The 15670-nt window shown below is 38.3% G+C and overlaps 1 protein-coding gene across 1 annotated transcript; it reads right to left on the bottom strand.

Moving 5' to 3' along the window:
• Window positions 1-4719: 4719 nt before the first annotated feature.
• LOC130921552 (putative leucine-rich repeat-containing protein DDB_G0290503) lies at window positions 4720-8028 on the bottom strand. The gene is made up of 3 exons (XM_057845586.1): window positions 7275-8028; window positions 7090-7160; window positions 4720-6933 (listed from the first exon to the last, which is right to left on the bottom strand). The coding sequence occupies exons 1-3, from the start codon at window positions 8026-8028 to the stop codon at window positions 4720-4722; spliced, it is 3039 nt and encodes a 1012-aa protein (XP_057701569.1).
• Between the last annotated feature and the right edge of the window lie 7642 nt (window positions 8029-15670).

Raw genomic sequence — 15670 nt, forward strand, 5'->3', positions numbered from 1 at the left:
TTGTTGTATATAGTCGAATCGTCTCAAAATATGATTCTAATTCACATAATAATACCATTTAAGACTTTTTTTCTCGTGTCGTATGCTCTTTAAAGGACTGCGGCAAGTGGCCAGTAATTAATGAGGTATTTATTATATTTAAGATAATATCAGTAGTTAGAGGCAGGGTCTCTTTAAAAAGTTTGGTTGGGATCGGGTCTAGGAGGCACGTTGATGGTTTTAAAGACATTATAATTGAAATTACATCAATTTGGTCTACAGTGGTAAAGTTATTTAACATTTTAGAGGGGTTTATAGGAGATTCTGAATTTTTAGTCTGCACTTTATCAGACCTAATAGTTGGAAGTAATTCATTTATTTTACTTCTAATAGTTATAGTAGTTATAGTAGTTATAGTTAATAGTAATAGCGATTTTATTGTTAAAAAATTTTAGGAAGTCATCACAGCTAAGGGTGGTTGGGATATAAGGTTCTATTGAGCTGTGACTGTTTGTCAGCCTTGCTACAGTGCTGAACAGGAACCTAGGATTATTTTTGTTTTCATCTATTAAGGATGAGTAATATCTGGTTTTAGTCGTACGCAAGGCCTGTTTATAGGTCACTAAACTGTGTTTCCAGGCAGAGAGAGTGTGCTCTGTGTTGGAACGGCGCTAAAGTCTTTCTAATTTACGTGTCGATTGTTTAAGAGAGCGTGTTTCAGCATTATACCAGAGAGAGGCTCGTCTCGGCTTGACAAACTTTAATTTGGGGGGAGCGACAACATCGAGAGTAGTACGTAGAGTAAACATAACACTATCAACAAACTCATCATTAACAGCAGGGCCGGACATTATTCCTTCATAATCAGATGACATGGAGGCAAATATTGACTGGATTATCTGTTTATACTCTGAAACAGAGCAATCACATAATGTCCTTTTCATCTGAGTTCTAGTCACTAGTGACGGATTATCTTGAAACACAAACTGAAAGGTAATTAGAAAATGATCAGACAGTACGGGGTTGTGGGGATGGACACTAAGATCACTAATCTCCGTATCGTAGGTTAAAATCAGTTCCAGGGTGTGCTTGTGACTATGAGTTGGTTTATTTACATTTTGAATGAAGCCAGTCCCATCTAGTAGGTCATTAAAAGCCTTACTAAGAGAGTCACCGTCATTATCAACATGTACAGTGGGGAGAACAAGTATTTGATACACTGCCAATGGGAAAACCCATTGGCAGTGTATCAAATACCACTGTATATTAAAATCCCCTACAATTATTATTATATCCCAGCTTAGCAAAATACTGGATAAAAAGTCAGAGAAATCTAACAAAAACTGTGAGTAGGGACCAGGGGGACGGTAAACCACTATGAAAAGAACTGGTTTTTGGGTCTTCCAGTTAGCATCTATAATTGATAGTACTAGACTTTCAAAGGAGTTATAAATGTAATTAGCTTTACTTTTTGGGCTCATACCTAGACAAGAGTGTGATATTACTGCCACCCCCCTTCCGCAGCCCGTGCTTCTAGCTGTGTGAAAATTCACGTGACTTGGGGGTGTGGCATCATTAAGTCTAACAAAGTCATCCTGCTGGACCAAGTTTCAGTCAGGGCCAAAATATGAATATTATAATCCCCAATTAAGTCATTAACTAACAGAGATTTGGGCGAGATAGACCTGGTGTTTAATAATCCGCATTTTATATATTTATTGAGTTATTTTATTTTCACTGCTATCATGGGCTATATGTATTAAATTCTTTGGTCTCGTTCCTATAGTACTATGTTTTCTACTGTTCACTATACGAGGCACGGACACAGTCTCTATCTTCTGTCCTGAATAGCTCCATAACATGATGGAACCACCACCAAATTTTGCTGTGGGTAGCAAGTGTTTGTCTTGGAATGCTGTGTTCTTCATACGCCATGCATACCGCCCCTTGTTATGCCCAAATAACTCAATTTCTGTTTCATCAGTCCATAGAATCTTTTTCAAAAATGAGGCTGGTTTCTCCAAATGTGCTTTGGCATACCTCAAGCGACTGTTTGTGCCATGTATGCAGAAAAGGCTTCTTCCATATTATTCTCCCATACAACATTGTCTTATGCAAACAACCCTGAATAGTTGACCGATGCACAGTGACACCATCTGGAGCATGATCATGTTGTTGGTCTTTGGAGCTGGGATGTGGATTCAATTTGACTCTTCTCATCATCCTTTGCCTCTTTTTATCCAAGATTTTACTTAGCCTGCCCTTCCGGACCGTTAACTTGAACTGTGCCCGTGGTCTTCCATTTCCTTTCTATGTTCCTCACAGTGGAAACTGGCAGCTAAAATTTCTGCGACAGCTTTTTGTATCCTTCCCCTAACAATAATGTTGAATAATCTTTTTAATCAGTTCATTTGGCCATTGTTTTGAGGCTCCAATGGTTCCACTCTTTAGAGAAGATGCTAAATGGAGAACAATTTGCAATTTGCCACCTTAAATACAGTGTTGTTAATAACGGCGTTACAATATAACGGCGTTACTAACGGCGTTATTTTTTTCAGTAATGAGTAATCTAATTAATTACTTTTCTCATCTTGGCAACGCCGTTACCGTTACTGAGGCGGCAAAGGCGTGCGTTACTATGCGTTACTAAGTTGGTTGAATAAAAATAAGTCTGAGAGAAACGGACTCACGGGGACGAGAGCAGAGCAGGAGTGGGGAAGACGGCGTTTCAACCGCGATGCTAGATGGCTCCAATAATACCTGACTGCAGCCATAGCCGACAAACTACGCCCACATGACACGGTAGATATCATATTATAGAACTAGATGCATATGACAACCACTGCTGCATTGCCAACATGTTTTAAGGACTACATGCGATTGTAAACAGCCGCCATCTTAAAGCAGTAGACCTCTCAGGAAGGCCCTGATGTAGAGATCCTTCCTAGCGAACCTAAGTAATTTTTTAAAATCTAAAATGCTCCTAAATCGGCAAAATCTTAACTTAAATCTATCTTTAAATGATGAAACAGTTTTAAAACTTACACAAGTAGACAGAAGGGAACTAATGCAATAACGGGAGAAATTTTAACAACTTTAACGATTGATTCACAACTTTAAATGACTTCTACACATAGCAAAGGTTACTAGCTAGTTATCGCAATACCCTTGTGTCTAGTTAAGTGGAGGGTAAAGAATTGGGCTTGGGCCAATTGTCCCCCAAACCCTTTAAGCTTCACATTGTGTGACCTGTTTTTTTTTTTTTTTTTTTGGAGAAAAAAAAAATCACTAGTTACTTTGCCAAGTAACTAATTACTCTTACATTCAGGTAACTGAGTTACTAACGCAATTACTTTTCTGGGAGAAGTAATTTGTAACTGTAATTAATTACCTTTTAAAAGTAAAATTAACAACACTGCGTGGCACTAAATGCGTTAGTAGACAGCCGCCATCTTAAAGCAGTAGACTTTTTAGGACGGCTCTGTTGTAGACAACTTTCCTAGCGAACCTAGGTAACTTTTTATCTAAAATACTTCTAAATCGGCAAAATCTTGACTTGAATCTATCTTTAAATGATGAAACAGTTTTAAAACTTTCATATGTTGAAAGTAGAGAGAAGGGAACAAATGCAATAATGGGAGCAATTTTAACAACTTTTAACAGTTGATTCAGGGTAAAGGGTAAATTAGGGTAAAGAATTGGGCTCGGGCCAATTGTACCAAAAACCTTCACAAAAAACTTCACATAGTGTGGCCAATGTTTTTTTTTTTTTTTTTTTGAGGGAAAAAAAAAAGTAATTATCACCAATTACTTTGCCAAGTAACTAATTACTCTTACATTCAGGTAATTGAGTTACTAACGCAATTACTTTTTGGGAGAAGTAATTTGTAACTATAATTAATTACTTTTTTTCAGTAAGATTAACAACACTGGACTTTCTCATGATTGGCATTATCTGTGTATGTAGGTCGTCAGTCAGCTTATCAAACAAATTTTGAGTTCCAAAAATTTGTATCAAAGATTTTCTAATCAATAAAGTCAATAAAAACACAATGGTGCCCAGATTTATGCACATCTTATTTCTGTTTAAATATTTTTACGCACTTTCTGTTTTATCCTATACACTTAATTTCACTTCTCAAATATTACTATGTTAATCTGCTAAATAATATATTTAACTGAAATTTTTTTTCCAAACAATAGGTGATTTACAAGGGAAAATCTTTAAAATGATCAGGGGTTCCCAAACTTTTGCATACCACTGTATTACAGAATAACAATTTTGATTGTCCAGTGACTAATGACAAATAGGAAAGGTAATAAAAAAATATATATAGCAGTGTGGATGCAAAATGCCCATGTAAACTGTGCATACGTTATTCCTCGATGAATAACCGTTCAGTGGTGAGAGAAAATACACATCTATGCTGTGTTTTTTCTGTACCAACATTATTAGTCTCCCATGTAAAAATATTCAGGGAAACAGGATGATTTAAAGACACCTGGTTAAAGAAAAAAGACATGGTAAAATATTTTGTTAACTAAGAATTTTATGACAAATATAAAAATAACTTGTCAGATTTGTGGGGGAGGGGGATATTGACAAGAGCCTACCATGTAAAAAAGCTAAAAAATCATCTCATGAAACTAAAAAACAGTGACCCTTAACATTTATAAAATAGGTCAAATATGACCCAAATAACAATTTCCAAACACAAGCAACAATGGAAATACAAAAACTTAACAGCCGCGACGTATGTATAGATCTACAAAGTCAGCGAAATCATCAGGAAAGAAAAGCAAAGGTCCAAGTAGGAGCAAACCTACCAAGAGTCCTGCAATGAAACATAGATTAGGATTCCTAATAAGCGCTTTAAAACTCCATTGATTGTAAAGTCTGTCATGTCTGCTAGATGCAGAACTCAAATGCTCCTCCAGGGGCTCAACTTCATCTGATGTGTCAAGAAGACATGTGTCCTTAATTGCACTTTGACTGTGGTCTAGTAGCCCTTGAAGATGGCCATTTCTTTGTTTTAAATTTGTAATTAAAGTCTTCATATCTTCGGTGACCACATTTAGCTTTTCCAACTCAACCTCTTTACTACTCAGGAGACCTCTGGCCTCCTTAATCTGGTGTTCATTATATTTTAATGCTGCATTTAGTTTTGCAATCTGTTGGGATTGTTGCTCCCTGACGGATTTGTGTGCTTCCATCTCCTCTTGGACAGCACCGTGCTGCTTTTTGTAAGAGTTGTCCTTTTCTTCAAGCTCCAGCAATTTATTCCTGAGTTTATCGTTCTCTGCCACGTATTTCTTCGTCTGGGATTCAGCAAGATCCGCCCTTCTCCTAAATTCAGTTTGATCACACAGTTGAGACTCAAGTGTCTCCGTGTATGTCTTCAAGTGGTTATTCTCTGTTTTATACTTGTCCCTTTCATCCTTGAGGGTCTCTGTCCTTTGCTTTATAAGTTTCTCATTGTCTTTAAGATCTTGAACTTGCACCCTTAAATCTCCATTCTCCGTCTTCAGCTTCAAACTCAAAGTATCGTCGTGGAGATGGCTCTGCCCAGGCATCAAGTCCTCATGTTCTCGGAGATCTTCAGCCGTGACCCCCAAATCTCTATTCCTTGTTTTCCAAGATTCGAGATGAGCGACTTTTTCACTGAGGCACCTGTTCAGTTCAATCAATCTTGCTTCATTTTCTTGAAGATCTTTAACCTTTGTCCTCAATTCATCATTTTCTGTTTCCATCTTCAGACTCGGGGATTCACACAAAGTCAAGTTGTGCTTCATGAGGCTATTTGACTCCATGAAGCGATCGTTTTGATGGAGATCTGATACCTGCATATTCACATCCTTCATCTCTTTCCTTAATCCAACTTGGTTTTCACGAAATGGGTCACGCGCAGGTGCCGTCTCCTCCAGGCTTCTGCAGATTTTATTCGCGGTTAAAATTTCGTCCATCTGCTTGAGTTCCAACTGGCATTGAAGTTCATGTATTTTCTGTTTGAAACTGTTGACCAGACACTCAAGCTCCTCCGTGTTTTCATTTTGATAAACAATTTTTTTGTTTTGCTTTTCCAATTCATCATCTTTACTATAGATTAAAAAATGGCAATCCTCAAGTTGGAGTTTATGCTCTTTTAATGCTTCCTTCAGTTGAGCAATTTGCTCACTCTGTTGTTCTTGAAGAGATTTATTCTTCTCCAACTCGACTCGGGCATCATCATTTTGCTTTTTGACAAAGTTGCCATCTTCTTCAAGCTCAATCAGTTTGTTGCTCAGTCTTTCCTTCTCCTCCCACGCCTTCTCCATGAGAGATTCAGCATGGTTTATCCTTCTCAATAGTTCATCTTGATCTTGTAACTGACACCGAAGTGTCTGCAGTTCTGTACGAAGACTATAAATCTTAGTTTGATCATTTTCTCGCTGGACCTCAAAATGGGACAAATCAGCCATGAGGGATTCTGTCTTCTCATTTAAGATATTCTCATTTTCTTTGAGAGCCTTTAGTCGCGTCCGCAAGTTGTCATTCTTTTTATCCATTCTCACGTTGCTTCTTTCAAGACGAGTCACCTCATCGTTGAGCGTCTCATTCTGCTTGATCAAAATATCCTCATTCTCTTGAAGTGCTTTAATTTGTGCCCTCAATTCATTATTCTGAATCTCCATCTTTGTCCTCTGAGACTGAAGCAAAGCCACCTGATCATTAAGAGATTTCACTTCATCCTGAAGTTGGTTCTTATTTTCTTGAAGGGCTTTAACTTGTCCCTTCACTTCAAAATTCTGCGTTTCCATCTTTGCGCTTTGAGATTGAGCTCGAGCTAAGGCGTCATTCAAGGATCTAATGTCATCATCGAGACAGCTCTTGTTTTCTTGAAGACGTTTAACTTTTTCCCTTAAGTCGCAATTCTGTTTTTCCATATGTACACTCTGGGGCTGAAGCACAGTTAACTTGTCAGTGAGGGACTTTATTTCATCACATTGTTGGTTGTTGTTCTCTTCAAGTACTTTAATTTTTGTCTTCAAATCCTCATTCTCCCTCTGTTTCTCTTTACTGTTAGTCGCATTTCCTTGGGAGCTGTTCGTCTCCAAACTATCCGACTGAACCTGAGTTTTCGCTTTTTCTTGATGAAATAGAAGTTGTGCCCGCAAGTCACCATTCTGTTTCTCCAGCAATGCTTTTTGAGATTGAAGCTGCACGAGCTCATCATTGAGGGACTTAATTTGATCTTTGAGGTGGCTCTCATTGTCTGGAAGAACAACACCCTGTATCTTTTTGCCATTTTTGTCACTGTCCGGTTTCAAACTCTGTGCTTTAAGCTTAGCCACCTCATTTGTAAGGGAATCATTCTGTCTAATCAGTACATCTTCACTTTCCTTATGGTTTTTAAGTTGTATTTTTAGATCTGCAATCTGATCTTTGAGGACCTTGTATTGTTCATCCAGATTGTTGTTACAATGAGGAACTATGACTGGTTTGTTTGGAAATAAATTTCCCTTTTGAGATCCAAGAGCCCACTCCTGAATGGATAGACTGTTAAGGCTATTCGGCATCACCTTTTCCAGTTCAGACCGTAAGTCTTTATTTTCCTCCATTAACTTTGCAAGTTGACTTTGATTATGAGCCAACTGTGTCATCGTGTCGTCATTCCGCGTTTCCATTTCCACACAGCGACTTTCAAGCAGGGCCATCCCATACTTTCCTGTCCGTCTTTGCATCTTCTCAGTATGAGAGTCTTGCCAAATCATGTTAAAATTAAAGATCTGATTCTGCTCACTGAGAATGTCTTCTTTTTGCCCAAGATAGAATGAGCTCAAGTCTTGGTTTGACATCTCCCTCATGAAACTTGCATATTGAAGACAACCCAACGTTTTGGCCAAGTCATTTTTCTCTGTTTCCACGTTGATAGCCTCAGACTCCAGAAGAGCCAGGTCTTCATTGTTGCGCCTTTTTTCCTCAAGCAACATGGTCTTTTTATTTTCCAGATCTTTAACGTGTTCCCTTAAAAATTCATCAGTTAACTGTTGCCCGTTTATCCAGGACATCCTTCAATCCTTTTTTAAAAAATGGAGATTTTGGATTATCCTCTCATGTTTTGGGTGGTTCCTAACGGGTCTCTTCCCCGCTACAACAGAAGACATCGCTTCTGAGGATATGCATTAAAGAAAATGGATGGCTGGATCCTTAGCAGACTGTCAAAATGCCATGATTCAACCTGTTCGTTCAACTTTATCCAATGACAACATTTTTTAGCCTTTTTGAACATCGTGTTCTGTTGATTTGTCAAGGTAAATAAGAGTGTGTGTAGAATAGCACATTTCAGGTTTATGACATAATATGTCTGAGTTGGCAATTGTTTACGGGATACAACCAGTAGTTTAAGAGAGGTTGTCGGGAAGAAAATTATTACATCAAAATAACATTTTTGGTCTGTTAAAATGATAGTGATGAAGTCATTTTGTATTGATAAGCTCTATTGCAAAGATGACATAGAGGGTGACTATGACATGTCCATGACAGCGACCTGAAGTTGTGACATCATCAAAGTGCCTTGTGGGAAGTAAGTAGAGAACCCTCCATATAGCATTCAAATTTGTAACCAAACCAGATTTCCCAAAATGACAGTTTGTCAGAATGCCGAGTCTGGTTGGAATGGCAGGTATGAAGTGACAGGAATCTTTAAAATGCCATTATGGGTTTTGGAGAAATCAAAAAAAAAAAAAATGTCAGTAAAATATGTGTGTGTTTCAGTGCATGTATAGAGAGAGAGAAAATATATATATTTTTTAATTATTATATATTTTTTCTGATATATAGACAAGTTTCCTGAGTAAAACATTGACGGCGCCATTGGAAAATTTCTGCTCCGAACTTCCGGTTTAGAAAGAACAACATAAATTGTGGTTGAAGTAAGCAGTGTGTTGACAAAGTTAAAACTGCGAAATCAAAGCAGAGGAACCCAAGGAATCTCCAAAACTGGATTCAGCACGGCGTAGATGAGACTCCGGGACTTTCTGCGCTGTCCTGGAAGTGCCAATATATATGGTTGGAAGTGGAATGTTTTCATCAGCGACCAGCTAGTAGCTACAATGCACCAGTGTGGATTTACCTCGCCATACAAATCGAAACCAGCTGCAGAGAAGATGTTAAATATATTATTTAAACCTAAGAATATACCTAAAAGATTGTATGCTTGTTCTGATCACTTTGTTGATCAATCGTGGACAAAATTATACCAACATGCCAGCCTGTGTTGACGTGAGGTGTAGATTGATACGCCGGCCACTTGAGTGACCAAAATGAGGTAAAATTACAAATTATATTACATTTGCCAAATGCAGAAGGGCTGACATGGATTTTGTTGTTACAAGGAAATACTACAAGATATCCACATATCAACAAAAATAGTATGTCATTCTTTTTTTATTGCAGATACTGACCGCAATAAAACATTTGGATAACATTCTATTTGTTTTTTTTAAACGATTGGTGCATGTGCAAAACATGTCAATAAATGACAATTTATAAAATTACTAGAAAACTAGCATACGATAATGTGATATCAGACAGCAGAGCTCCGAAGCGGCTTGAGAGTCTCGCTGAACTTTCACCCGACATCACGCAGACCCTCGGCGGCCTACAGACCGGCTTTTTCCCGCTCTCCTCGGTAATTCCAGTTCTAATAGCGTATCTCGTTGTTGGATCTCGGGATCGAGCTGACGGTCCACCGCGAGGCCAGCCACCATCTGTCCCAGCCTCTCGGCCGCCCCCGGATAACACACAGGTCTCGATAATGTCCATCGAAGTACAGTAAGTGTTGATGTGAGGCACATCAACTTGTCTTCCCTTGCTTAACATCGTTTTCCACCTGTAAACAAACGAACCAAAAACTTGTAACACTTGCATTTATGCATTGACATAATTTTGCCATCCTACATCTACTGATTAGCAACAGGCTAGCAGCCACAGCAGTACAGTAGTTGTAGTAAATATTATTAAAGCTCATTATAATTACAATCATCATAGTAATATCAATATCAAAGGCAACAAGTCGTTTAATGCGCAAGATTTTAGCTTCAGTATTTTTTGAGCACCGGACACATGAAAATGCAGGGATAGGAAGAACATACCTTCCATAACACAGCGGCAACATGGCTACAAAAACACCCAGTCTTTGTGGTTGCACAAGCTTGGTTCCACATCTGCCTTCATGACCAGGTTGTCCTCCCCTGTCGTGATGATAGCAGATGGATGCAGTATTTCCAAATTGTCTTTTTTAAAGACTAAATGTGAAGTAAGGTTGGCCAACCATATTTTTTAATAATATCAATGGCTAAACAATTATAAGCATATTTTCGTTATTTTTTTAACGCAACCCTTCCAGATTCGTTGTTTAACCCATAGCAACGCCCTTTACAACGAAAATGCTTTTCTTCGGCAATCTTGGGAAATGACGTCACACCTAGAAGTGCGAGGGAAGTCCGCCATAGAACAGTATTGTTGCATTGCTTCTCAGTAAGATGCCACGGCGGTGTGTGGCGATGTATTGTTTTCAATTTAAAGAAAAGTTGAATGAGTGGCCAAAGGATAGCAGGGCACGTAAATGGACATCTTTCGTTCGCACGGAATTAATTTCACGCCATCATCGAGTAGTGTTCTTTGCTACAAACACTTTGAAGATACCTGCTTCCTCAACCGGTCTACTTATGATCAAGGATTTGCAAAAAAGTAAGTGTGATTTTTGGATAGACGACTGATGACTGTCAAAGCAGAGCTGCCAACTGTTGTGGAATGAACAGCAGAAGGTAGCGACACTAGCCGAAAGGTAACTCGAGGCAAAACCCCGATCGTGTTGTGGAATAAACAGCAGAAGCAAACTCGTGGCAATCCCTGACCATAGTTGTATTGAGTTCATTTTGCCTACACTTATAAATTCGTCAAAGCTTTTCTTTTATCCCAGGCAATAGTAGGTAGTTTATTTACCTGACATGTTTCAGCGAACACTTCCGCCTTTGTCAGAGGGTCTGAAGGCGGAAGTATTTGCTAAAACATGTCAGGTAAATAAAAGCTAACGTCGCTAGCTTCTACTGTTCATTCCACAACATGATCGGGGATTCGTCAAAACTTTTCTTTTATCCCAGGCAATAGTAGGTGGTTTATTTACGTGACATGCTTCAAATCATAAAAATAATAACAGCCGATATCTTACCAATCTTGTAATCTCGATGGGTCTTGTCTGCATTCCATGTCAGGTAGTCTGGGCACATTGTTTGCATCCTGATTAGCGTCTGGCTAATACATGTACGGTCCAACATAAAATTCCAACCTCCTCTTCCTCCAACTCTTCAAAAACTTGGATCTCCTCACTTGCGCTCGATCTGTCGCTTATATCGCTGTTTGAATCATTGTTTGAAGGGCTTTGTATGGCGGCCGTATGGAGCGCTGTCATCGCAGTTCTCGGTGTGACGTGTCACTTCCGGGTTCGTCCCCTTTCAGGCTCAAACTTCGGAAACGCGATTATTTTGTCATATATACAACATATAGATTATTTTTTCATGCTTTATTTGTTGGGCAATGTTTAATTATTTTAATTGTGACCCTATTTGGCATTTTAGGAAATTACTTCACATTTGGTCTTTAAGGGATTTCGATGAGTAATGTTACTCTAGCTCAGTGCTTCTCAATTATTTTCTGTCTCTGTCACGCCCCCCCCAAGGAAGAAGTAAATGTTTCGCGCCCCCCCAAACTCTCTGCCGCCACTGTAAATAGTATCATTTGTCAATAAAATGACTATTATAAATACGCATCTGCCTAACATTGTGTCCTTTTTTTTTCTAATAAAGAAAAAAAAGTAACATAGATCAACTTATAATAAAGTATAACTTTATTAACATTGTTTTGTTTGTAACAGAGAAGACTTGACGTGCATCAAATTGCCTGAATTTTAAAAAAAAGTCACATCCAAACTGTAAAAAATACACTCAAGGTACATTTTGACCATTTGATACAGAAAAATAAAATGTAATAAAATCAGTAAATAATAACAAATTAAAATTGATTAGAAACATTCACTCATGAGGACAATATACCAAAAAATTTGACCGAAAAAACAAAACTGAATAAAAGAAAAAAAAGAGCGTCCTTGGACAGGACAGTTTTTATTTTTGCTGCTCACAGCATTTACCTCCTTTGCAATGGTGTGGAGTTATTTTGCAATGAGCATGCAAACAATGCTCACTGGTTTACTGATATAACACTGACAAAGCAGGACGATTGTTGGCAATATTCGGCACGTTTTCACTGAAAAACAATCAAGCGGCTTATCAATGAGATTGGGGTCTAATGTCTTTAAGTGGCGTCTTAATTTTAATTGATTTGGCTTCTGGCTGTCCGCTATAATTATTTTTAGACATAGTAAACAGTGGTCTTTCCTGATCACCCACTGTATTAAAACTCAAAGCTAAAAGGCAAACGGTACATAAAAAGCGCATTCTCGGCGGTCGTCGTGACGATCCCAAGCCGAAAATGGCACTTCCCGGACGGCGACGTGAGAACCGGACAAGACAGTGGGTCACTGCGTGAGTGAGACCGGTCGGAAAACGGCTTTCGAAAACGGCGGTGGCACACTGCTCTTCATATCTGTTTTCTGTGTGTGCTGAGTGCTCTTCCTTAGTTCAAAAATACTGCGCGCACTCTGAAAATGAGAGCGCCACTGCCTCCTACTGAGTGGATGTGCAAGTACACTTTATTCCAGTACGGCAAAAAAACAAAAAAAAGCATGTTCCCCGAGGTCACATGCGCCCCCCCGGCATCGCTCTGCGCCCCCCCAGGGGGGCGCGCCCCACTATTTGAGAAGTACTGCTCTAGCGCCACTGTTGCTTGGATGGAGAAATTCTAAAACGGAAGTAGCTAGCAGACATGAGGAAGTAAAGCGGAAGTACCTCGGAAACTTGTCTATACAGGGGTTTGTTATCTTTGGAAAATATAGATATATACAGGGTAACCCAAAAAGAACAGGCCCCAAAATTGGATGGGTGTGTTTCTTGATTAAATTTTTTAAAAAGTTCCATTTATATTCTATGTGTGATCTTCTGGAAAAAATAAAATACATAAATTATTGCTAGTCTGTTTTTATCCTGACCCCCCCCCCAAAATTTTTTTAAATAACACCCATGCAAATTTGGGGTTTTCTTTATGGGGGGTGGGGGAGGGGTCACCTTTTACATCATATGGAAGATTATTAATTGCACACAATGTTATTAAATTCACACAATGTTACATACATACATAGGGATGTCTCAAAACTCATGAGCAGTCAAATACAGTGGGTGCCAATGTCAGGTCCATTTGGAGAGACTCTTAAAAAGATCAACAAAATGGGTTAAATTCAAGTGGAGTGAATACTTTGGCTAACATCTCTTGATTTAATAAAAGTACAGAACAGATAGGTTCCTTTGTACTTCATAAACCTTTTAAACATAATTAGTTAATTATAACATGCAATTCAATACCAATGTTGGTGTTGATTATTTCTGTTCTTATTTTTTATTTATTTATTTATTTATTTATTTATTTATTGCAACTCTTAAGTTGTTTTATTGAATAAACAGGGTTTTTTACTATCTGTATTCTATCTATCTTTCTATTCTGTGTGTCTGTTCATCTGTCCGACACACAAATGGGATTAGTTGTCAAACGACTTGGTTGTCACACTTGTTAAAACTTGACCACCAGAGGCCAGTGTTGCGTAATATCGGTATTAAAATGCACAGAATTGTAGCAAAAACATTATGTTTTTTTACATGGTCTATAATTACTCTTGAGTGTCACATTACTTTTGGGTAAACGGAAATTAATCATTAAGGTCAATTTTAGAATGTTAAGTTCTTCACTATTCTTTTTATGGGTTTGTTTGCAGTTATGGAAGTGTTACTAAACTTACTATTAAAAAGTATGGGAAGAGCTACAGTTTTGATTTACATATTCTAGCTACCTTGCTGCTTAGAGCTGTCAGTTAATTTAGCTCTTACCCAATTACAGTTGGTTGTCAGAATTTGGATGGGGATGGTTGTCAAACCAACAATAGTTCAAAGGTTTTAAAGAATAGTTTATCCACTCTACTGGGCACAGATAATTATTTTTTCCAAAAGCTCTGTTGTGAACATTGTAGTGATAGAATTTTCCATTTAAAAAAACTATTGAAAATAAATAATAATTTAAGGCAGTAAAACACAACTATGTGCAGGCAGTGGCTGGACAAACTCTTGAATATTTGGAGAAAACATTTCCCATGTCTGTCCACTGTGGTTCAAACAGTAAACATCTATTTGACAAGATGTTGCGGTTCAGTTCTGAACTCAATTTATTTTGTGTTGAAGACTTCTAAATGAGTTCTGAAATGCAATCATTCATTCATCTTATGTACTGCTTATCCTCACGAGGGTCACTAGGGTGCTGGAGCCTATCTCAGCTAACTATGTGCATAGGCAGGGTACACCCTGAGTTGGTTGCTCGTCAATTGCAGGGAACAATGAGACAAACAAGCATTCACGTGCACACTCATACCTATGGACAGTTTTGGAGTATTCAATCAGCCAACCATGCATGTTTTTGTGATGTGGGAGTGTTGGGGTTAATTTATGTCTAGCATAACAATATAAAAACCCAGGAGAACAATTGCCCTTTTAGAGAGTCCTTACCAATGGCATGGTAAATCAAGCTCTGAGCTCAGAGACTCAAACAACCCCCATTTATTAGGTCACGACACAGACATATTTGCATACAAGGGTCTGTCATAAGGCTGGACGTAGCATAAATTAGATAGTTCGTTAAACACAACTCCAACAGGGAGGAAACCGGAGTACCTGTTGAAAAACAATGCAGGGATGGGGAGAATGTATAAAATCCACACAGGGAGATCGGAGCCTAGGATTGAACCCTTGATCTCAAAACAGTGAGGCGGATGTGTGAATTCACCACACAATAACCATGCAGCCTTCTTGATAACAATGGGTCTTTTGTAGCAATATGTATAAAAATAATACACGTACAGCTCTGGTCACAAATGACAAACAAGATGAACAAAGTGATGTGCTGTTCTGTGCTGTACTGCACTGCTGCCAAAGTGCTCCAATATGTGAAAATCATTCAACTATGACAAGTTTACATTGACATTTTGGGACAGGACAGTAGACATCTATTGAAAAGTTATCTTTAGCTTAACTCATTGCCAGCCCAGGTCACACAGTGTGTGTTGTGGTAACTAGTAAAATAGGGAAATTGCCAAATTTGTATTGAAAAATCCTATTAACGGAATAGACGTCCAATTGTTTTTAACTTGCAAGGGCTGGGAGCGATTGTTCAATAGTAGTTACCACCATCTAGTGTGGAGTGAAAAAATAATAATCCATTGTAAAGCGTCTTTGACTGTGCTGAAAATAGCTACAGTGGTATGAAAAAGTATCTGAACTTTTTGGAATTTCTTGCATTTCTGCATAAAATCACCATCAAATGTGATCTGATCTTTGTCAAAATCACACAGATCAAAAAATGGTGTCGGCTTTACTCAAAACCACCCAAAAATTGATAGGTTTTCATATTTTAACGAGGATCGTATGCAAACAATGACAGAAGGAGAAAAATAAGTAAGTGAACCATGACATTTAATATTTTGTGGCCCCCCTTTTG

The sequence above is a fragment of the Corythoichthys intestinalis genome, chromosome 9 (genome assembly GCF_030265065.1).
Source record: "Corythoichthys intestinalis isolate RoL2023-P3 chromosome 9, ASM3026506v1, whole genome shotgun sequence".
Classification (NCBI taxonomy): Eukaryota; Metazoa; Chordata; class Actinopteri; order Syngnathiformes; family Syngnathidae; genus Corythoichthys; species Corythoichthys intestinalis.

What these genes read in the sequence shown, in the direction of transcription:
- LOC130921552 (XM_057845586.1), bottom strand. Translation starts at nt 8,028, where the DNA reads ATGTCCTGGATAAACGGGCAACAGTTAACTGATGAATTTTTAAGGGAA. An exon ending in ACAGAGTTTGAAACCGGACA is followed by an intron (nt 7,161 to 7,274) that starts GTGACAAAAATG and finishes AATCTCAAAAAG; the next exon opens with CATTGCTGGAGAAACAGAAT. An exon ending in AAGAAAAAGCGAAAACTCAG is followed by an intron (nt 6,934 to 7,089) that starts GTTCAGTCGGAT and finishes CTCACTGACAAG; the next exon opens with TTAACTGTGCTTCAGCCCCA.